The sequence below is a fragment of the Dreissena polymorpha genome, chromosome 1 (assembly GCF_020536995.1).
Source record: "Dreissena polymorpha isolate Duluth1 chromosome 1, UMN_Dpol_1.0, whole genome shotgun sequence".
Taxonomy (NCBI): domain Eukaryota; kingdom Metazoa; phylum Mollusca; class Bivalvia; order Myida; family Dreissenidae; genus Dreissena; species Dreissena polymorpha.
The window spans coordinates 150,247,629-150,265,579 of record NC_068355.1 but is presented as its reverse complement, the minus strand read 5'-3'; the positions used below and the strand labels follow the sequence as shown (position 1 = coordinate 150,265,579).

Sequence of the window (17,951 nt, the reverse complement as noted above, 5' to 3'; positions counted from 1 at the left end):
CTTTTTCAGGGGGAGATAACGTCGCCCATAACATGGAATGTGTGTGGTCTTAGGAAACTTGTACATAACTGTGACTTTGTAAATTATTTATTTTCATTTGACATCATAGGTCTATTAGAGACATGGGGTGAGAAAAACAGTGAATTTTGTGATTTATTAGCAAATTATACATGTTTTGACTCTGTGAGAATTAAAGTAACTAATGCATATCGTAATAGTGGTGGAATAGCCGTGTATGTAAAAAACGAGCTGTTAAAAGATGGCTATATTTCACAAATATGTCATAACTATCAGGATTGTATTGTTTTGTATATCAAAAGTTCTATTTATAGCTCTTTAAAAGATATCATATTATATATAGCCTATGTATCACCAGAAGGTTCACCAATTTATGAAAGAATGAATGAGATTAATGGTATCACTATTATTGACTCCAATATTTCTTCTTTAAGAGTACTTTATGCTGATGCATGTATATACCTAGCAGGAGATTTAAACGCACGCACAAAACATTTATTAGATTATATACCTGATGATAATGTGGATGACTCTGAACGATATAACAATTTTGGGAAAACACTCGTTGAACTTTGTTGTACGCAAGGTATGCATATTTTAAATGGGCGTAGCAACGATGATTTTTTAGGAAACTTTACATGTCTTACATATAATGGCGCTAGTGTTGTTGATCACCATGTTGTATCCACTGAGCTATTTTCTCATATTACTTATTTTTGCGTGGAGATGAGGGACGAGTCTGATCATATGCCTATTAGCTCTAAAATAGTTTTAGGTAAAAAGAAAATTATTCGTGCTAACTTCGTCAATCAATATTACTTAAATAACGGTATGGAAGACTATCCAAAAATAGAAAAGTATAATTGGAAAGACGCGCACAAGCAAGATTTCCTGAGAGTATTTGAAAACAGTTTTAACATTCAACATTCGCAAATATTGGAATCAATCGCGTGCACGGATATTGACGAAGCGATCGATAAAATATTAAATTTATTCAAATACGCTGCACCCGATATGAAGGTTAATTATAAAACAAACTATCTTAATGAAAAGGCCAGTTCAGTAAATCAACCGTGGTGGGATAGAGAATGTAACGCGGCTAAACAAACGATCGAAGTACGCAGCATTAAGAAGATTCCGGTTAAGCAATGATATATCGGACTTTCAATACTATATATCACTCCGTAGAGGGTTTAAAAATATGTGCTCTGCCAAAAAACAAGCGTATCAAACGACGAAACGGAACGAATTGGGTTTATCGCGTACTAAACCAGAGTTGTTTTGGAAAATAATAAAAGGTAGTAATAAGACGAACAACAAAGTTTCTGGTAATATAGCTCCATTAGCATGGTACGATTATTTTAAAAGCCTTCTTTGTAAGGACAATCAACCAAGTCTAAATGAAATAAACCTAGAGGTTAACGAAACTGAAGAGGATCAAGATAAAATTTTAAACACAGAAATCACTAACGAAGAAATCATAAAAAGTATTTCAAAACTCAAAGATGGAAAATCGCAAGGGACCGATGGCCTTGGGGCGGAATTTTATAAAAGTACGATGCATCTGATAACACCTTTATTTCGCGATTTATTTAATAAGATTCTCAATACAGGATTTTTTCCAAATACTTGGCGGGATAGTATAATTGTGCCGGTATAAAAGTCAGGCGCTACAGATGACCCCTCTAATTATAGAGGTATATCTTTAATTAATGTAATGTATAAAATATTCTCCAAAATCGTATACAACAGACTATGCAAATGGGCAGATTTAAACAATAAAATAGCGGAATCACAAGCCGGTTTTCGCAAGGGATATTCAACCATTGATAATTTATTTACTCTTCAAAGCATGGTTCAAAAATATACGTGCAAACCTGGTGGTAGGTTTTATGTGCTTTACGTCGATTTTCAAAAAGCATTTGATAGTTTGATTATTCATAAACTATTTACAACTATGAGTAAAAATGGTGTTAGAGGGAAGCTTTTTCAAGTATTAAAATCCATGTATTCAAATCTACGCGGATGTGTACGGATAAATCATAAAAATATATGTGTGTATATATGTGCTATTTATTTGTTGTACTATGTAGTTATTGTGCATGTGCTTGTATAGGCTTTTAAACATGAATTGTGTGCTATACTTGTTTATAATATCTTAAATTTTAATATAGGTCTGCAATGCTTTGTTTGTACAACAAGTGTATAACATATGTTTTAATAATGAACTTTGCAAAAACAGCTCCAATATAGTTTTTAAGTATATTTCTCTTTGTTGTATTTGTGTGCAACTTACAAAATATTATGTTTTAATGAACATTCTTACTAAATGTTGTGTTTTATGTGCTTTAAATATGTCCTTGTACTATAAATGCTTATATAATATGCTTAATCTTTCTTTCTTTCAACTCAATATACACTTGTTATATATATATACAATTGTTTTGTCGGGAAATAGCTCATGAGTTAATGTTTATTGTTATTCACATCCGACGTTAAATAAAGATTCTTGTATCTAGTATCTTGGGGGCACCTATCCTAGAGCCACCGATTCATCTAAGTATTTGAATTAGTATATTGTGACCTTATCTATACGTATGGGAGAAATGTGTATTAAACATAAATAATTATATTCCTCTTATAAAAATATAAATAGATTATTAATATTAACAAATAAAGTGTAATAACTTTTATTTGGTATTTTTTTCTAGTGATATGAATGATAAATACTTAAATTAGGGGAGAAGCAAATTCACCAAAAACTAGGAATGGAAACAAAATGGCTATCACTTGACAGTTTGAGTCCTGGGCCTAAATCTTAGCCAAGGGAACTCGACAGTATGAGTTCAGTGGCTCAGATGTTAAGGTATGTGTAAGGATGATTTTCGATTATTTGTATTCACTTATTAACCGGACGGTTTGTAGATCCGATCACATTGTAATGGATATTTCGGATGTGCATCTGAGCGCTATGACAACTCAGTAAATCTGACATAACATTTCGGATTGAATTGTTTCGGATAGAATATAATTGACAAAACGTCTGACAAATTGGTGATTTTTGTCAAATTTTTACACTGAACAAACATGCCGTATGTTCATCTTAAATTTATTGTGGTATTTTTGTTTAGGTGTTTACTAGCAATACAAACTTAAACTTTAAAGATGTCTTTAGGTTAAGTTCCAGTTCCTGTTTTTCTCTCACATAATATTCAGTTTCATAATTGAACACATTTGGTAGTTTTGGTATCTCATTGATATGTTAAGTTATTAAAATTAATGACAATAAGTAACACTTACTGAACATTTTGGGCATAAAATGTACATGTTGAGAATGTTTTTTTCTGTTGCAGACAAGCAGATGCTTTGAAGTCCAGTGTTTCCGGTAATTATAGTTTTATATAATATATAATACTATTGTTGACATTGTTGACCTTATTTTGAATTTAAAGACATTGAGATTAAACGAAAGATGGCCGTCATCAAAGGGATTGGAACACACATTGATTTTGATCACAATTAATACTGGTGACTTTGCATAATATTCTTAATGTGAATTTAAAAAGGTTTTCATAAATAAGTATTGTTGATTAGTTTTAAGATGGTTTTTATTTAAATGTCTGTTTTAAGGTTTGTCATTGTGTTATGCACGCGATATTAAATTTTTCTCCCCTCAGACTTCACCTCAATCACACCCCTGTTAAAAACGACGTGCATTCTATAGATTCACAATAAAAATAGGTATTGAAGCTCCATATGGCTTAAATTTACCATCCCTTTATTTCCCTCTATTTAAAAACCATTTTTACCACTCCAGTGTTGTTTTTTTACACTGTATCAGTGATTTATCTGCAAATTATTTTATCAGGCATTCACTGCATTGTGTTTTTATGATAGGGGTTGCTATTTGCTATAAATGCATTGTAGTGAATATTAAGTCGACTTCTTTTGTATTTCATGACCCAATCAAGCCCAAAGATACTATTACGCAGTATTCTTTGTATTATACGTAGGGGTGGCAAAATCAAATGTCCGAGTTGCCTGAGTCGTACATTTGCTTGTCTGGGCAACTGATTTTTTTCAATTAAGTTGTCCGTGGACAACAAGTTTTTTAAAAGTCAGGTCCAGGTATACAAAAAAATACATTGTATTAAAGCCGTAATTAAGTTTTACAAAACCGGATGTTGACATGCGATTACATTGTCAGTGCTATTTGCGGAGCAATCAAGCTAAAATACGGGCACTCTCCTGCGCAGTGATCTCCCTTATTCTATAAGAGACCAGGAGCTTGCCGCATTTTAAACATTCGGTCCGACTGTTAGACAGTGTACAGACTGGTTTCTTTATATTAACAATCAGATGGAAATAAAAAGTATCAAAGTAAGATAATCAATACACGGTCTACCTTGTTATTTAAGAGGACTTTAATGGTAAAAATGGAACATTTAGTTTTTTTTAAATCTTCAACAACGGGGCAGAAACCCAAAGCTTTGAGCAGTCCACCTCCCAAAAAAACTAAGAAAGATTATGATAAAAAATATGAACTAAGTAAACGCACCAGAACTTTTCAAGAAACTTGGCTCACAGATTTTCAATGGTGACCAGTTGATGATAATCAAATTGCTACCAGTAGCCGCGCAGAGCCTGAATCTGATGAGGTCGACATATTGGACTAGTTTAATTTGATAAGATTACGATGTACTTATGTTCAACACATGTTTTAATAACACTAGCTTTGCAAGATTAAAAGTTTTAGAAAGTCTTTATATTGTTTATAATATACTGCTATAATGAATGTACTATTGAAATACAACTATTAACAAAACTAGCAAATGATACTCATTTTGGTATATTCCACATTGTTTTACTTTAATCAATAAATGCATTTATAATTTATATAATTTGTGTAGTTCAGCAACGGACAAGTTAAACTTCTTAAATGGTTGTCTGTGGACAAGTATAGTTTTTTGAGATTTCGCCACCCCTGATACCACCTGAGGTTAAAAAACCTGTCAAAACAACCATTTTGTGTATCAAACAAATTGAGCATTGACGTTTCGCATAAATTTACTTTCGTTTTCAACTGATTTTTCAGAAAATTGTTTGTACATTTTGTATCAAACTTAATTTTGAGTTAATTTATGATTGGTTGAATGAAAACAGTGCTTTATGCGCGTACATTGCGTTACAAGATATACACATGTTCCTTCCGATCGGATGTCATGTACAGGCATGCTCCACATTTCACTTTATGGAGTCATCTGCATAGTGCACATTTGTGTGCCTTTCTGGAAAATGGAGAACGTTTGTGTTCATGAAATTCTTAAAAACAATATATCATCAATATTTGCAAGAAATTATGAGGATTTGTAAGTAACAGACTGATTACTGCCTACATTCAAGGTTGCTTGATTGTTTGTGTTTGGTGTCCCAATTTTTGGTCAAATGTCCCGACATTTCTTATGGAAAGTCCAATTTCGGACCTGAAACATTCTGGCATGTATGCCAGCTAGTTCAGTATAAATATCAGAGGATTGTGGTTTTGATCCTCAGCATGGCCACATTACTTGTGTGGTATTTTGTCATGCAATCCTTTCTACAGTCATTCTATTCCTTCTCTGATAGATTCAAGGAGAGCAGTTGTCAGTTATTGGTTTAGTGCACTTAGTACTGGTACTTAGTACTTCTAGTACTTGCAAACCAGCTAAACACAGGTACTTGAGTGAAATACAGTGACAAACAGCATTCACATAATTTTTCAACTTTCTACCTTTTATTACATGCTGTGGTTGTAGAGGGAATTTTAATTTGTCATGAAGCTCTAAACTTTCCTGGACATTTATTCATGCTTTTTTCTTAGGTCTAACTTTTTAACTTTTATATGATTGTTTTTATTTTTGTAGATACATCTAAGACAATATCAGAGACATGGGTTAGTCGACAACGTCTTGAGGACATTTACAAAAAGGTTCTCCTGACTGATTTGGAGTATGCACTGGACAAAAAGGTGGAACAAGAACTGTAAGTTGCAAGTGTTATGTTGTTAAAAATGCTTGCAAATAGGGGGTGAAGATCTTTAAAAAGTCACTCCCTCTGCAGGGCTACCAACTGACAAAATAAGAATGAAACCGCTCAAAGTTTAAAGTAACATTACTATTCAAAATCAACGAAAATTTGGTACAATTGTTTGTAAAATAAACTTAACCAATTAAAAATCAGTGTTCCTTATGACAATTGCCGAAATTTTAACGTCAGATGTGGTCTGGTAAAATAGATGTTTGTAGATACAAAATGCTCGTTTTTATTATTGTTTTGCATATCTATTCATATGACACATGAACACTAAAATGGTGTTTGTGTGTCGTATGAATAGATATATTTGTGGGAATTACTTGTGGCCACAAATAAATAAAAACGAGCATTTTGTATCTACACAAATCTATGTAATCCTACCACATCTAGAGTTGAAAATTCGGCAATTGCTATAAGGAACACTGTTTGTTAAGGTGTTAACTTTATTTTACGAAATACTTAACGAGATTTTCGTTGATTTTGAGCGTTATAGAGACTTTAACATTTTTCACAGTCATCAATTCCAGGACATGATTTTTCTCATAAGAAATAATGAATATCAAGTAAGATGAAAACTATGTTTATGCTGTTTAATTCAACAATAATAAACTCAACAACTGGACACCTGTCCCAGAACCTGTTGATGATCCGATCAATAGATTTTGTTCTGGAAAAGAGTACATGTTGTTACTACAAAATAAATAGGCATATACATACATCATAAGATTTATAAAAATAAATAATTCCATGCCTATTTGATTGACACATTTATTTAATATTGTTCACTCTCTGTTTCAGATGGAACTATGCGTTCAAAAACCAGATCAACAGCCTTCAGTCTCAAGCCAATGATAAACAGGTAAACAATTGTTGACCATTTTGCTGATGGTGATACAAAAAATTGTGATATTCATTAAAGGCATTATAATATAATTTCAAAATAACCACTTAAGTTAGGGTATATACCATTGAAGTGGGCAATAGGTTAACAAGCTCAGCTGATAGAGCGCTTGACTGTGTCTGCAAGGTTTTTTGATTTAATTCCTTGCCTAGAAGAAGTGTGTGGCGATTGATCATGAAATTATTTTTATTGTTATTCTCCAATTACATCTTTTATCAAATAGGGCAGTTGTCAATCAATGGCATAAGTATGTACAGGTAAACCTAGCAATCGCGGGAAAATTGTGAGTAGGTGAACTCACTTACTGCCATGAAATGGCCGATATACGGAAAACATCCAAATAAACGATGAATGTGTTCAAGTCCTACAGAAACCATGTATGAATAATATCTTTATATATGACATTGGCACTTTTTAACATTTCCGTACACATCCCACTGATATGTTGTTTAAGCTAGTAGACAGATATTGCATGGTACAGCTACTTGACATTTTACTTTGATTGCAAAGTTGTTAAGGCCACACACCTTGAAATGAAATACATGTCATAGTAAATTTGAGTATAAATAAGAAACATATCTGATCTATGCCAATGATGGTTACAAGGTAGAAATCCGTCTCTTTTGCGCTTTAAAACTTATAAAATAATTGCGTCTGTCGAAATGGACCTATACGTCTAGAAATCCTACTTTCGGTTTTATATGTGGTACCGTTTGAAAAATAATAAATTACATGCTAACTAGGCTAAAGATTTAATTTTATCTATGCCAATTTGAATATATCTGGTGGTTACAAGGTAGAAATCCGTCTTTTTGCGCTTTAAAACTTAAAAATAATTGCGTTTGTCGAAATGGACGTATAAGTATAGAAATCCTTCTTTCGGTTTTAAAATTAAAATAAATAAATAAATTACTTGCTTACTAGGCTATAGATTTAATGACAATTTTGCACACTTTCCAATTGCATCTATATGTATTGATTTACATGTACTTCATTTCATGGTGTGTAGCTTTAAGACTAATGGATTAAAAAAGTGAACGAGAGCTTTAGAGGATGTATGTGAAACTGTTAATACACATTAAAGTTACAATGAAACATTTTAGATTTAAAATTATATAAATGACAAATTTAGATTTAAATGTTTAAAAAGTGACATTATTCACTGATATTCACAGTTGCTTACTGTCTAGGGATCTGTGTGTTACTACTGTACTACTGTTACTGGTTTAAACACTATTTATTTAGTTCAAATGAAGTACATTTAACTGAAACTATACAAACATATGTACTAAAAGTTTAACATGTGTGTGTGAATTAAAAACAAAACCATATTTTACTGTAACAACCATCTTGTTTATATGGCTGTCTATTTTTATATGGAGCCCCTTAGTTTTTAGTTCTTGAACATGGATTTGAAAAGGGCAGGATGGTGTTATGTCATAAGGGAACTTACAGGTACTTGGGGGCAGTCATATTATCCCTGTGGCCTTTTTTATATGTGTTGTATATACAAAAATATTTTGTTTTACATGGATTTTCATTTAAAACATTGATTGCTGCATTAAGAAAGCTATTGTCTATTGCTTAACAATGTGATGAGATTGGTGACATGGAGATGCATCCTATTTTTAATCCTAGCTGGAGCACTAAATTACATATGGATGACAATAACCCAAATAAAGGACTTTACAATGTTATTTTTCAGAATGTCAGTCGAGCAGAGGTACAGGCAACACTCAACGTGTTCTTGGAGACTGCTAGTGGCTTCTATCTTCAGGTAACCTTGGAAAGATAAAACTTATGTTAAATAATATGCTGGATGTTGAGATTTGTGTAAGACAATTGTGTCAAGTCATTTTCATATACTGTAAAACCATTAAATTTCATGTGGTACGAATTATCGTGGATTTCGTTGTTCCACTGAACCACGAATTCAAGTACCAACAATTATTTTTACATTTTTAATCCGAAATTGGTCCTTTCCGAATGTCATTGCGGACATTCTCTATTGTTTTCGGTTATCAGAGATATTTGATTGAGAGATGCTAGGTAATACAATATGACTTTTTCTTGATAAGTGTTTGGGTAATAATACTTTTTAAATAAAGCACGGAATTTAAACTGTACATCAACGATTGTTCTCTTTTACGTGACGTCGTCAAATTAACAGTTTGCAGATTTATCACATATGTCAATTAGTGCCAATTAAAGTTAAAAGAGACAAAACGGTTTTCACACCTGTATTTTGGGGACCTTATTACTCAATAGTTTCTACTAGAGGACCGATTGAGCAGAGAATTGCAAATATTGTCAAAACAACATTGATGGCAATTAGCGAGCAGGGACACACAAGATCGCCGCTTATTCGCTCTTATTGACAATTATCGGCAACACTTTCATGCTTCAGTGCACATTAATTACACGCCTTGTTTTCAACACACATTAGCAGATAATTCTTCGTTATTACTCTGGTTGTTTTAGAAAAGTTTAATTATTATGACTGTCAATCTTCCCCGAAAATTTGAAATCCACGAAATTACGTGTCAATGAATTAGTTGTTTTTTATTAAACCACTAAATTTCATATCGACGAATTTCTATACGTTTACAGTAACAAATAACGGGTAAGTGTGGAATACAGGTAAGTTTTTTAAGAGCTGAGACTTAAAACAAAACCATATCTCAAAATGTCTTTAACTTTGATGCAATCAGTTTTGATATATTGGTATTTATATTAAATCTTTTTATCCCCCGCCATAGGCGGAGGGATATTGTTTTGGCGTTGTCCGTCCGTCACTTTTGTGTCCTGAGCCATACATTGGAAGTGCTTTGGTGGATTTTATTGAAACTTGGTATGGGTATATATATGGATATGAGAATGATGCATGCCAAATGGCATTGTACACCATCTGTTAATAACAGAGTTACATGTATGGTCCTTTGTATAATGAAAAAATGCTTTTTTGTGTCCAGAGCCATATCTGGGAAGGGCTTTGGCGGATTTCATTGAAACTTGGTATGAGTATATATATGGATAAGAGGATGATGCACGCCAAATGGCATTGTACACCATTTGTTAATTACGGAGTTATGGCCTTTTGTATCTTGAAAAAATGCTTTTTGTGTGTCCGGAGCCATATCTTGGAAAAGCTTTGAAGGATTTCATTGAAACTTGGTATGAGTATATATATATATGGATAAGAGGATGATGCACGTTGGCTTTGTCCATCCGTCCAGAAAACTTTTGTGTCCAGAAGTATATTGGCGGGGGATATCAATTCAACAAATTTGCTTGTTATATCTAGTTCCTGCAGTTGCTGTGCTCCACATTCAAGCTTGACCTGCCCTTCAGACGCAAGGCTGCCTGCTATGGGGTCATGAAAGGTCAGTGGGGTCATGAAAGGTCAGTTTATCAGTTACTGGCTGCTATGGGGTCATGAAAAGTCATTTTATCAGTTACTGGCTGCTATGGGGTCATGAAAGGTCAGTTTATCAGTTGCTGGCTGCTATGGGATCATGAAAGGTCAGTTTATCAGTTACTGGCTGCTATGGGGTATGAAAGGTGAGTTAATCAGTTACTGGCTGCTATGGGGTCATGAAAGGTCAGTTTATCAGTTACTGGCTGCTATGGGGTCATGAAAGTTCAGTTTATCAGTTACTGGCTGCTATGGGGTCATGAAAGGTCAGTTTATCAGTTACTGGCTGCTATGGGGTCATGAAAGGTCAGTTTATCAGTTACTGGCTGCTATGGGGTCATGAAAGGTCAGTTTATCAGTTACTGGCTGCTATGGGGTCATGAAAGGTCAGTTTATCAGTTACTGGCTGCTATGGGGTCATGAAAGGTCAGTTTATCAGTTACTGCCTGATATGGGGTCATGAAAGGTCAGTTTATCAGTTACTTGCTGCTATGGGGTCATGAAAGGTCAGTTTATCAGTTACTGGCTGCTATGGGGTCATGCAAGGTCAGATTATCAGTTACTGGCTGCTATGGTGTCATGAAAGGTCAGTTATTCAGTTACTGGCTGCTACTGGGTCATGAAAGGTCAGATTATCAGTTACTGGCATCTATGAGATCATGAAAGGTCAGATTATCAGTTACTGGCTGCTATGAGATCATGAAAGGTCAGATTATCAGTTACTGGCTGCTATGGGGTCGTGAAAGGTCAGTTTATTAGTTACTGGCTACTATGGGGTCATGAAAGGTCAGTTAATCAGTTACTGGCTGCAATGGGATCATGAAAGGTCAGTTAATCAGTTACTGGCTGCTATGGGATCATGAAAGGTCAGTTTATCAGTTACTGGCTGCTATGGGGTCGTGAAAGGTCAGTTTATCAGTTACTGGCTGCTATGGGGTCATGAAAGGTCAGTTTATCAGTTACTGCCTGCCATGGGGTAATGAAAGGTCAGTTTATCAGTTACTGGCTGCTATGGGGTCATGAAAGGTCAGTTTATCAGTTACTGGCTGCTATGGGGTCATGAAAGGTCAGATTATCAGTTACTGCCTGCTATGGGGTCATGAAAGGTCAGTTTATCAGTAACTGGCTGCTATGGGGTCATGAAAGGTGAGTTAATCAGATACTGGCTGCTATGGGGCCATGAAAGGTAAGATTATTAGTTACTGGCTGCTATGGGGTCATGAAAGGTCAGTTTATCAGTTACTGGCTGCTTTGGGGTCATGAAAGGTCAGTTTATCAGTTACTGGCTGCTATGAGGTCATGAAAGGTCAGTTTATCAGTTACTGGCTGCTATGGGGTCATGAAAAGTCAGTTTATCTATAACTGCCTGCTATGGGGTCATGAAAGGTCAGATTATCAGTTACTGGTTGCCAGACAGCCATCAAAATAACCAATTCAACTAAGCAAGCCTGAATTCTTATATTATTACTTGACAACAGTAACAGAACAATTTTACAAGCCCACCTATTTAAACCAAGAATCTAGGAAAAAATGATTAAAAATTTAACAACCCACATAGGTGGTGAAATATCAGCAGGCCAAATGAATGCATTAAGGCATTTTGACCTGTTTTAAAAAGATAGGAATTTAAAAAAAAAAATAGTTATGATAATATAACAAATATTATCCTTTAAGGTATTTATTTGCTGTCAAATAAATTGTTTTTAAAAACTCTAGTTTTGTTTAATGAGTATTGTTATTTTTCTTAGGATGGTGAGAATTTTTATAGAGAAAATGTTCATAAGAATATAACTAATATTGTAACAAACACTGAGTCACTACACAAATATCTCTGATATGTTCAGAATGTTGTGCATCTGTCACAAAAGTTTGTATTTTTTCAATGCAAAAAATACTTATTGAAATATGGTTGCAGAAAAGTCATTAACAAAGCTAAAGGTGACCCCTCCAAAGAAGAGCTCCTGTTTGTATGTCTGCCAACACTGTCTGGTGCACTTGGGCGACATTGGTATGTCTTGTAGTAGCATTGAGCAATGTGGTTTACATTCTATCATAACATTATGAATTGAAAAATAACATAGTATAAACCATGTTGAAAACAGCCAACACACTGAATGCAAAGTGATTTTGTCACACAACTCTCATTTTTAATGACCTATGTACACACAGGGACACTGCTTGTATGGGAATCTTCAGTATATATTAGGGATGCAAGAGGTTAACCGGTTAACCTACCGAAATGATCAGTTAACCGGTTACATTTTCGGAAAAAGGTTAACCTGGAAAAAAATGGAATAATTTGTACGATTTTACTTTTTTCGCGTGACATACTGCCAACTTGCGCTGGCGACTAGTTAGAACAACATGCCGCACGATCGACAGTAATAAATAACGTGTCAACAATCAAAGTAATAAAACAATTAATCAATACCTTTGTGATAACAAATAGGCGGTACGTTTTGATAACTGACACTATTGTGTTTTTTTTTGACTTGCTAAAATTTAACTAGCGAACTGCGGTGAGTGGGAGCTATTAGCAAAGAAATAATTGACACGTTTATTGAACTCGCGATAAAAAACAATGGAGACATTAGACGGCTTATTTTGATGTTTTGTTAACCAATACCCAACACTGATTGCTCGCAAAAATACCGTGTTTATAAGTAACATTTTTATCAAGAATTGCATCCGTAGTTGAAATCTTGACGAGTTAACGTCCTTTCGTTTATCAAAAATTAATATAATTATGGTAATATTACGTCTAATGATTCCACCATTACCGTTCGATGAAAGTGTTATTAAAGAAAGCAAATTATTAACTTATTAAATAATTAAACATCAATTAAAAATTGATACAAAATAAAACCGTTGAATTTAGTATTTGTGTAATTGCTTAAAATTTTCGCGCTATGGTACATTAACAAACATACGTAACTATCAGTATTTGAGATCATTATACTTAGTTACTTCGCTATTAAATAAATGTACTGATTATATTAAACATACAACTTACATATCGTGCAAAATTAATTTAATTTGCATTTGTGTTCTTTATTTTAACCACATTTTTTAATTGTATAATGAAAATACTGACAAACGATACTTATTCGGTTACAAACGCCAAAATGCAAACAACAAAATATGTAAGTATCGAATAAGAAGAGATGCGAATTTGTTGGACACATATGACCCACTTTACGTCGAATAGAAAGGGAATAAACGTTTATATATTAAGCCAATTTGAGTTTCAAAAATTAAAACAGAATGAACACACCATTTTTGTGAGCGATACGACGCGAACGTATAATAAGCGGCCCAACCAAAAATAAGTTATTAACACGTGAAAATGAACATTGTGTAGTTTGTTGTTTTTTTTACCCCTGTGCATGTACGCAGGAAAACTAAATAAAATATATAGCATATATACAAAATTATTAAAATAAATTGTACAATACATTTTCTTACGAAACTGGCATGTTATCAACGCAAGCGATTTCAAATTTGAAATAACTTTTGTTTCTACAGGGCTGTTCGAGCGGTATGAATTTTTTTACGTACTCTAAATCATTTTCACTTCTTAAGGCGTTTCGGTTAACCGGTTAATAACCGGTTACGGGAAAAGGTTAACCGGTTAATGATTTTTGTAACCTCTTGCATCCCTAGTATATATTTAAGCCCCAATTGAAGTAGGCCACATATTGAAATGGCAGTGTTTGTCCTTGCATGTGTCTAAATCTGTTTGAAAATTCTTGCCCCAGCCATAAATTCACATTTTATTGATGGCTATAAAAGTAATTGGGCACAATCCGAATTGAATGGTGTTTTCCAGCTCGCTACAGACAGCAGATAGACCAGGCACAGACGTACTACTGGCATGCAGCATCGCTGGTACCTTTCAATGGTGAGGCATGCATAACTGTCTCTACCCTTTACCACTCTGATAAGCACTTTGGCGGTTATATATATTTTCTTAGAGATAAAGGCTCAAATATAAGTAATTCTTTCCAACTAGACTCAAGTTTTAAAGCCGATATTTCCAACCCTAAGATACTAATAAGCAGCACACAGCATAAAATCTGAACAGACTGTAAGTAACTCGCAGGCTGGTCTGGTTTTATTGCATATAGCCATTTTCACTTTGCTTCCTAGTAGGAAAGGGGTAAAAGCACCATTCTGTTTTAGATTGTATTGCCTATAAAAGTGGAAGAGTTCCTGTATTGCAAGGATATAAAAAGCCAAGTTTGAGTTTACTTACCGGTATCCAAATCAATGTTTGCAGTCCGTTTCACTCAATTGTTAATTTTTAGCTCGGCTGTTTTCGGAGAAAACCTGAGGTATTGTGATAGCCAGCTAGTCCGCCGTCCACGTTGTGCTAAAACCTAAATATTGGCTCTTAAATCAAAGTGCTTCCACCTACAACTTTGAAACTTCATATGTAGCTGCACCTTGATGAGTTCTACACACCACACCCATTTTTGGGTCACTAAATAAATTTTAAACTGCACCTGCAGCCGAGCGTTGGCACCAGTTATGTGGTGCTCTTGTTAAATCATACAATGTACAATATGATTTGGGCGAATTCCTTCCAAAAGCTGAACAACCTTATAAGTTCCATAAATAAAATACATTCCTGTGTAGCTGTGTTAAATTTTCCCAATGTGCTAATTGTTATGATCATGTAATCTGAACATTAAATTTTTTTGTGCAACTGAATTCATAAATAATTAAAGAATATATGTGCGACCCTTTTCTCAAAATTGTTTTTATGAGCATAGGAGAAAAGCCTTATACTCCTATATTTAACATTTGTATGCAGGGCTAAATGAACCCTAAACTAAAAGAATTTTTTTTGTATGTGCAGCAAATCTGATGGAACGTTTGATCAATTTGTTGTAGCCTTACAGTGAAATCTCCAAAACACCCATGACTATCCCGTTTATTCCAGGTCAACCCTACAATCAGCTGGCTATCTTGGAGGCGTCCAAAGGGAACAAACTCTCCACGGTCTTCTACTACATTCGAAGTCTTGCTGTGAAGGTGCCGTTCTCTGTGGCTGCCACCAACCTGGAGAAGTTGTACTCTAAATTGACCAAGGACATGTGAGTTCTTGAGCTTTGTTCTGGGAACACTGGGCTTTGGGCATTTTGGATTTGTACCTCACATTTCCCTTGTAGAACTTATTGACGACATTGTCTTGCAAATATGTTTTTTTTTAACCCTTTACCAGAAAGATACATATTTTGATGCATGTGTAGTCCCTTAGAAAGTTACGTTTAATTAAATACCTTTCTTACAAGATTCAAGTTTTAAAGGCTTAATTTCCAACCCTTAGTTACTGATGAGCAGCAAACAGCATAAAACCTGAACAGACTGCGAGTGACTCGCAGGCTGTTCTGGTTATATGCTGGTTTCAAAAGCCATTTTTACTTTGCTTATTATGGGTCGGGTTAAACAACCACTTTGCTTAGCTGTCTTGAAGATGTCAGTTTCCGGAATGTATGTGTACTGATAAGACTGCCAAGGAAAGGTACCAATGAGATGTGACTTAAATACTGAAAACTGCTTATGCATATAAAAAAAATTCATTAAATTATTCAACAGCCAGCTTTGTCTACTTGTTTTCAGCCCGGATTTCAAAGGTCGTCTCTCAGCGAGTGAAATGATCACAGGCTTCCTACAGTTTCATGCCCTGGTGCATCTTTGCACAGGTGGGTGGGTTTAGTACTCCAGCGCATGTTTTCACACATAGAGAAACAAGGCCAGGGCCCTTTCCAGAGGGGAATATTGACCTTGAGTACCTGGAAAGACGGATTTTAAAAATGTCTTTCATTTACTTAAAATAATGAATCCCTATTTACTTTGAATTGCTATTAATAGATACATGCAATGCTGATTAACATTTAGATATTTTACTATAACTAACTAAAATTTAAATAGTTTGATTTGTATTGTTTTTATTGTGTGTTTTTTTTTAAAGTTTTTGCATTCAAGATTCAAAGAGATAAATAGGGAAATAAGATATATTTGTTCATGTTTCTGTACTATATATATATATTACTGAAACTAGTGCAGTAAGAGGTTTGGTATCTGTTTTGTGACACATTTGCAAATTAGCGAAACCAAACGTGATTCTGTTGAATAATAACTTGACAAAGATGAAGCATTACAAGCGTGTCTATAGAAACATGCTTCTTCGTGCAAGCTTTATTCATATGAAGCTTTATTCAGCCCAGTCCTTATTGACTTTGACTCAAAAGGTTAATGCTTTTAAAGAGTGATTAATAATATTAGTTGCGTTGAGAAAATTTAGCTTAATGCATATGCCTAAAGTGTCGTCCCAGACAAGCCTGTGCAGTCCACACAGTCACATCAGGGATGTTTTTATTTATTTTTCATTAAAAGGTTGTATCTTCATAGCAAACATCTAGTAAAGGCTGATTGTTTTGTTAATCTGAAAGCTGACTGCACTGGCTAAACAAGGATGACACTTTACACAAACGCATTAAGCCCAGTTTTCCCATAAAGCATCGCATATTCAACTGTTTGTACTCGCTACATACACAGACCTGGTGAAAGCGGCAGAAATCTCCGACAAGCTGGCAAGCGGTCTGCCCGCCCATGTGACCTCGCAGAGTTTCCCCTGGCAGGTTCTCGTGCACATCGTGGCCATCAACATCTTCGCAATGCACCATGTACAGCATGTGAGCGCAGGGGACGCCCAGTCAGGGGTCCCTAATGGCGACTCAGGGGAACTCACTGATGACGAGGAGACCTGTTTTAGTCTCGTGTTCACTCTGACGGGTCTGTTACACTTTATTTAGCTATTTTTTTTTATCAAAGCAACAAAAGCAGTCAATTAGCACATTTACTGCAGGGGTGTGATATTTCCTGCTTTCAGCTGATTTCCTCCCTTTGAATGTTAAACTAATTTTACAAATAGTTAATGTACTTTGCTGGATCTGTATACATATGAAGGGTTTACTTGAATAATGTAATGTGGTAAGAGGCGGTTCATAAATCACACCCCTGTTTAGTTAACACCTCAAAATTTAAAGTACCGGTAACATTTGTCAAATTAAGTAAAACCTTTAAATAAACATAATGAACAGTTTAAGCACAGTATGTAATGAACATTTTGGAGTACTTACTTTGACTTAGTACACTTTATAAATTTCCTTGATAATAACTTACAAATCCTTATGATTGCCTCTGCCTCTACTCATATCAGTGAACAGGAACTGAAAGGGTGTTGGCAGTTCATTAGAACAAGAAAAGTTGCTTATTCATCTATACACCATTAATTTGATTTTTTTTATAATTTCTTTCATGTAACATTATCTCACAAATGTTTGTGTTCATACAAAACTATTTATTTTATTATGGTCAAGATAAGGTAATATTTTGGTATTGTTTTTTGTAAGTTAAACAACAGTAATTTTTTAACGGTTAAAACAAGCATGTTACAATATTTGAAATATTTATGCAGAAAACTTCATTTAGTCGTTTATAATTTGTTAAATCTGAATTCATATACTAAAAATATTC

The 17,951-nt window shown here is 34.4% G+C and overlaps 1 protein-coding gene across 17 annotated transcripts in view; it reads left to right on the top strand.

The window, feature by feature from the left end:
- Nucleotides 1-2,754: 2,754 nt before the first annotated feature.
- Nucleotides 2,755-17,951, top strand: part of LOC127855164 (nonsense-mediated mRNA decay factor SMG7-like) — a 47,008-nt gene continuing 31,811 nt past the window's right edge. Inside the window, exons 1-11 of one of the 17 annotated variants that reach the window (XM_052390579.1) lie at nt 2,755-2,884; nt 3,372-3,403; nt 5,922-6,039; nt 6,889-6,949; nt 8,697-8,768; nt 10,296-10,374; nt 12,322-12,414; nt 14,236-14,307; nt 15,352-15,505; nt 16,032-16,114; nt 16,971-17,207. In XM_052390579.1, coding sequence (XP_052246539.1) covers nt 2,859-2,884; nt 3,372-3,403; nt 5,922-6,039; nt 6,889-6,949; nt 8,697-8,768; nt 10,296-10,374; nt 12,322-12,414; nt 14,236-14,307; nt 15,352-15,505; nt 16,032-16,114; nt 16,971-17,207 — 1,027 coding nt within the window. In that variant the 5' untranslated portion in view covers nt 2,755-2,858. Of the gene's footprint in view, nt 2,885-3,371; nt 3,404-5,921; nt 6,040-6,888; nt 6,950-8,696; nt 8,769-10,295; nt 10,375-10,459; nt 10,474-10,578; nt 10,593-10,658; nt 10,673-10,698; nt 10,713-10,738; nt 10,753-10,778; nt 10,793-10,818; nt 10,833-10,862; nt 10,873-10,898; nt 10,913-11,181; nt 11,193-11,338; nt 11,353-11,418; nt 11,433-11,458; nt 11,473-11,538; nt 11,553-11,618; nt 11,633-11,664; nt 11,673-12,321; nt 12,415-14,235; nt 14,308-15,351; nt 15,506-16,031; nt 16,115-16,970; nt 17,208-17,951 lie in introns of those variants that run through there. The other 16 variants (XM_052390666.1, XM_052390660.1, XM_052390653.1 and 13 more) reach the window with 16 other exon arrangements.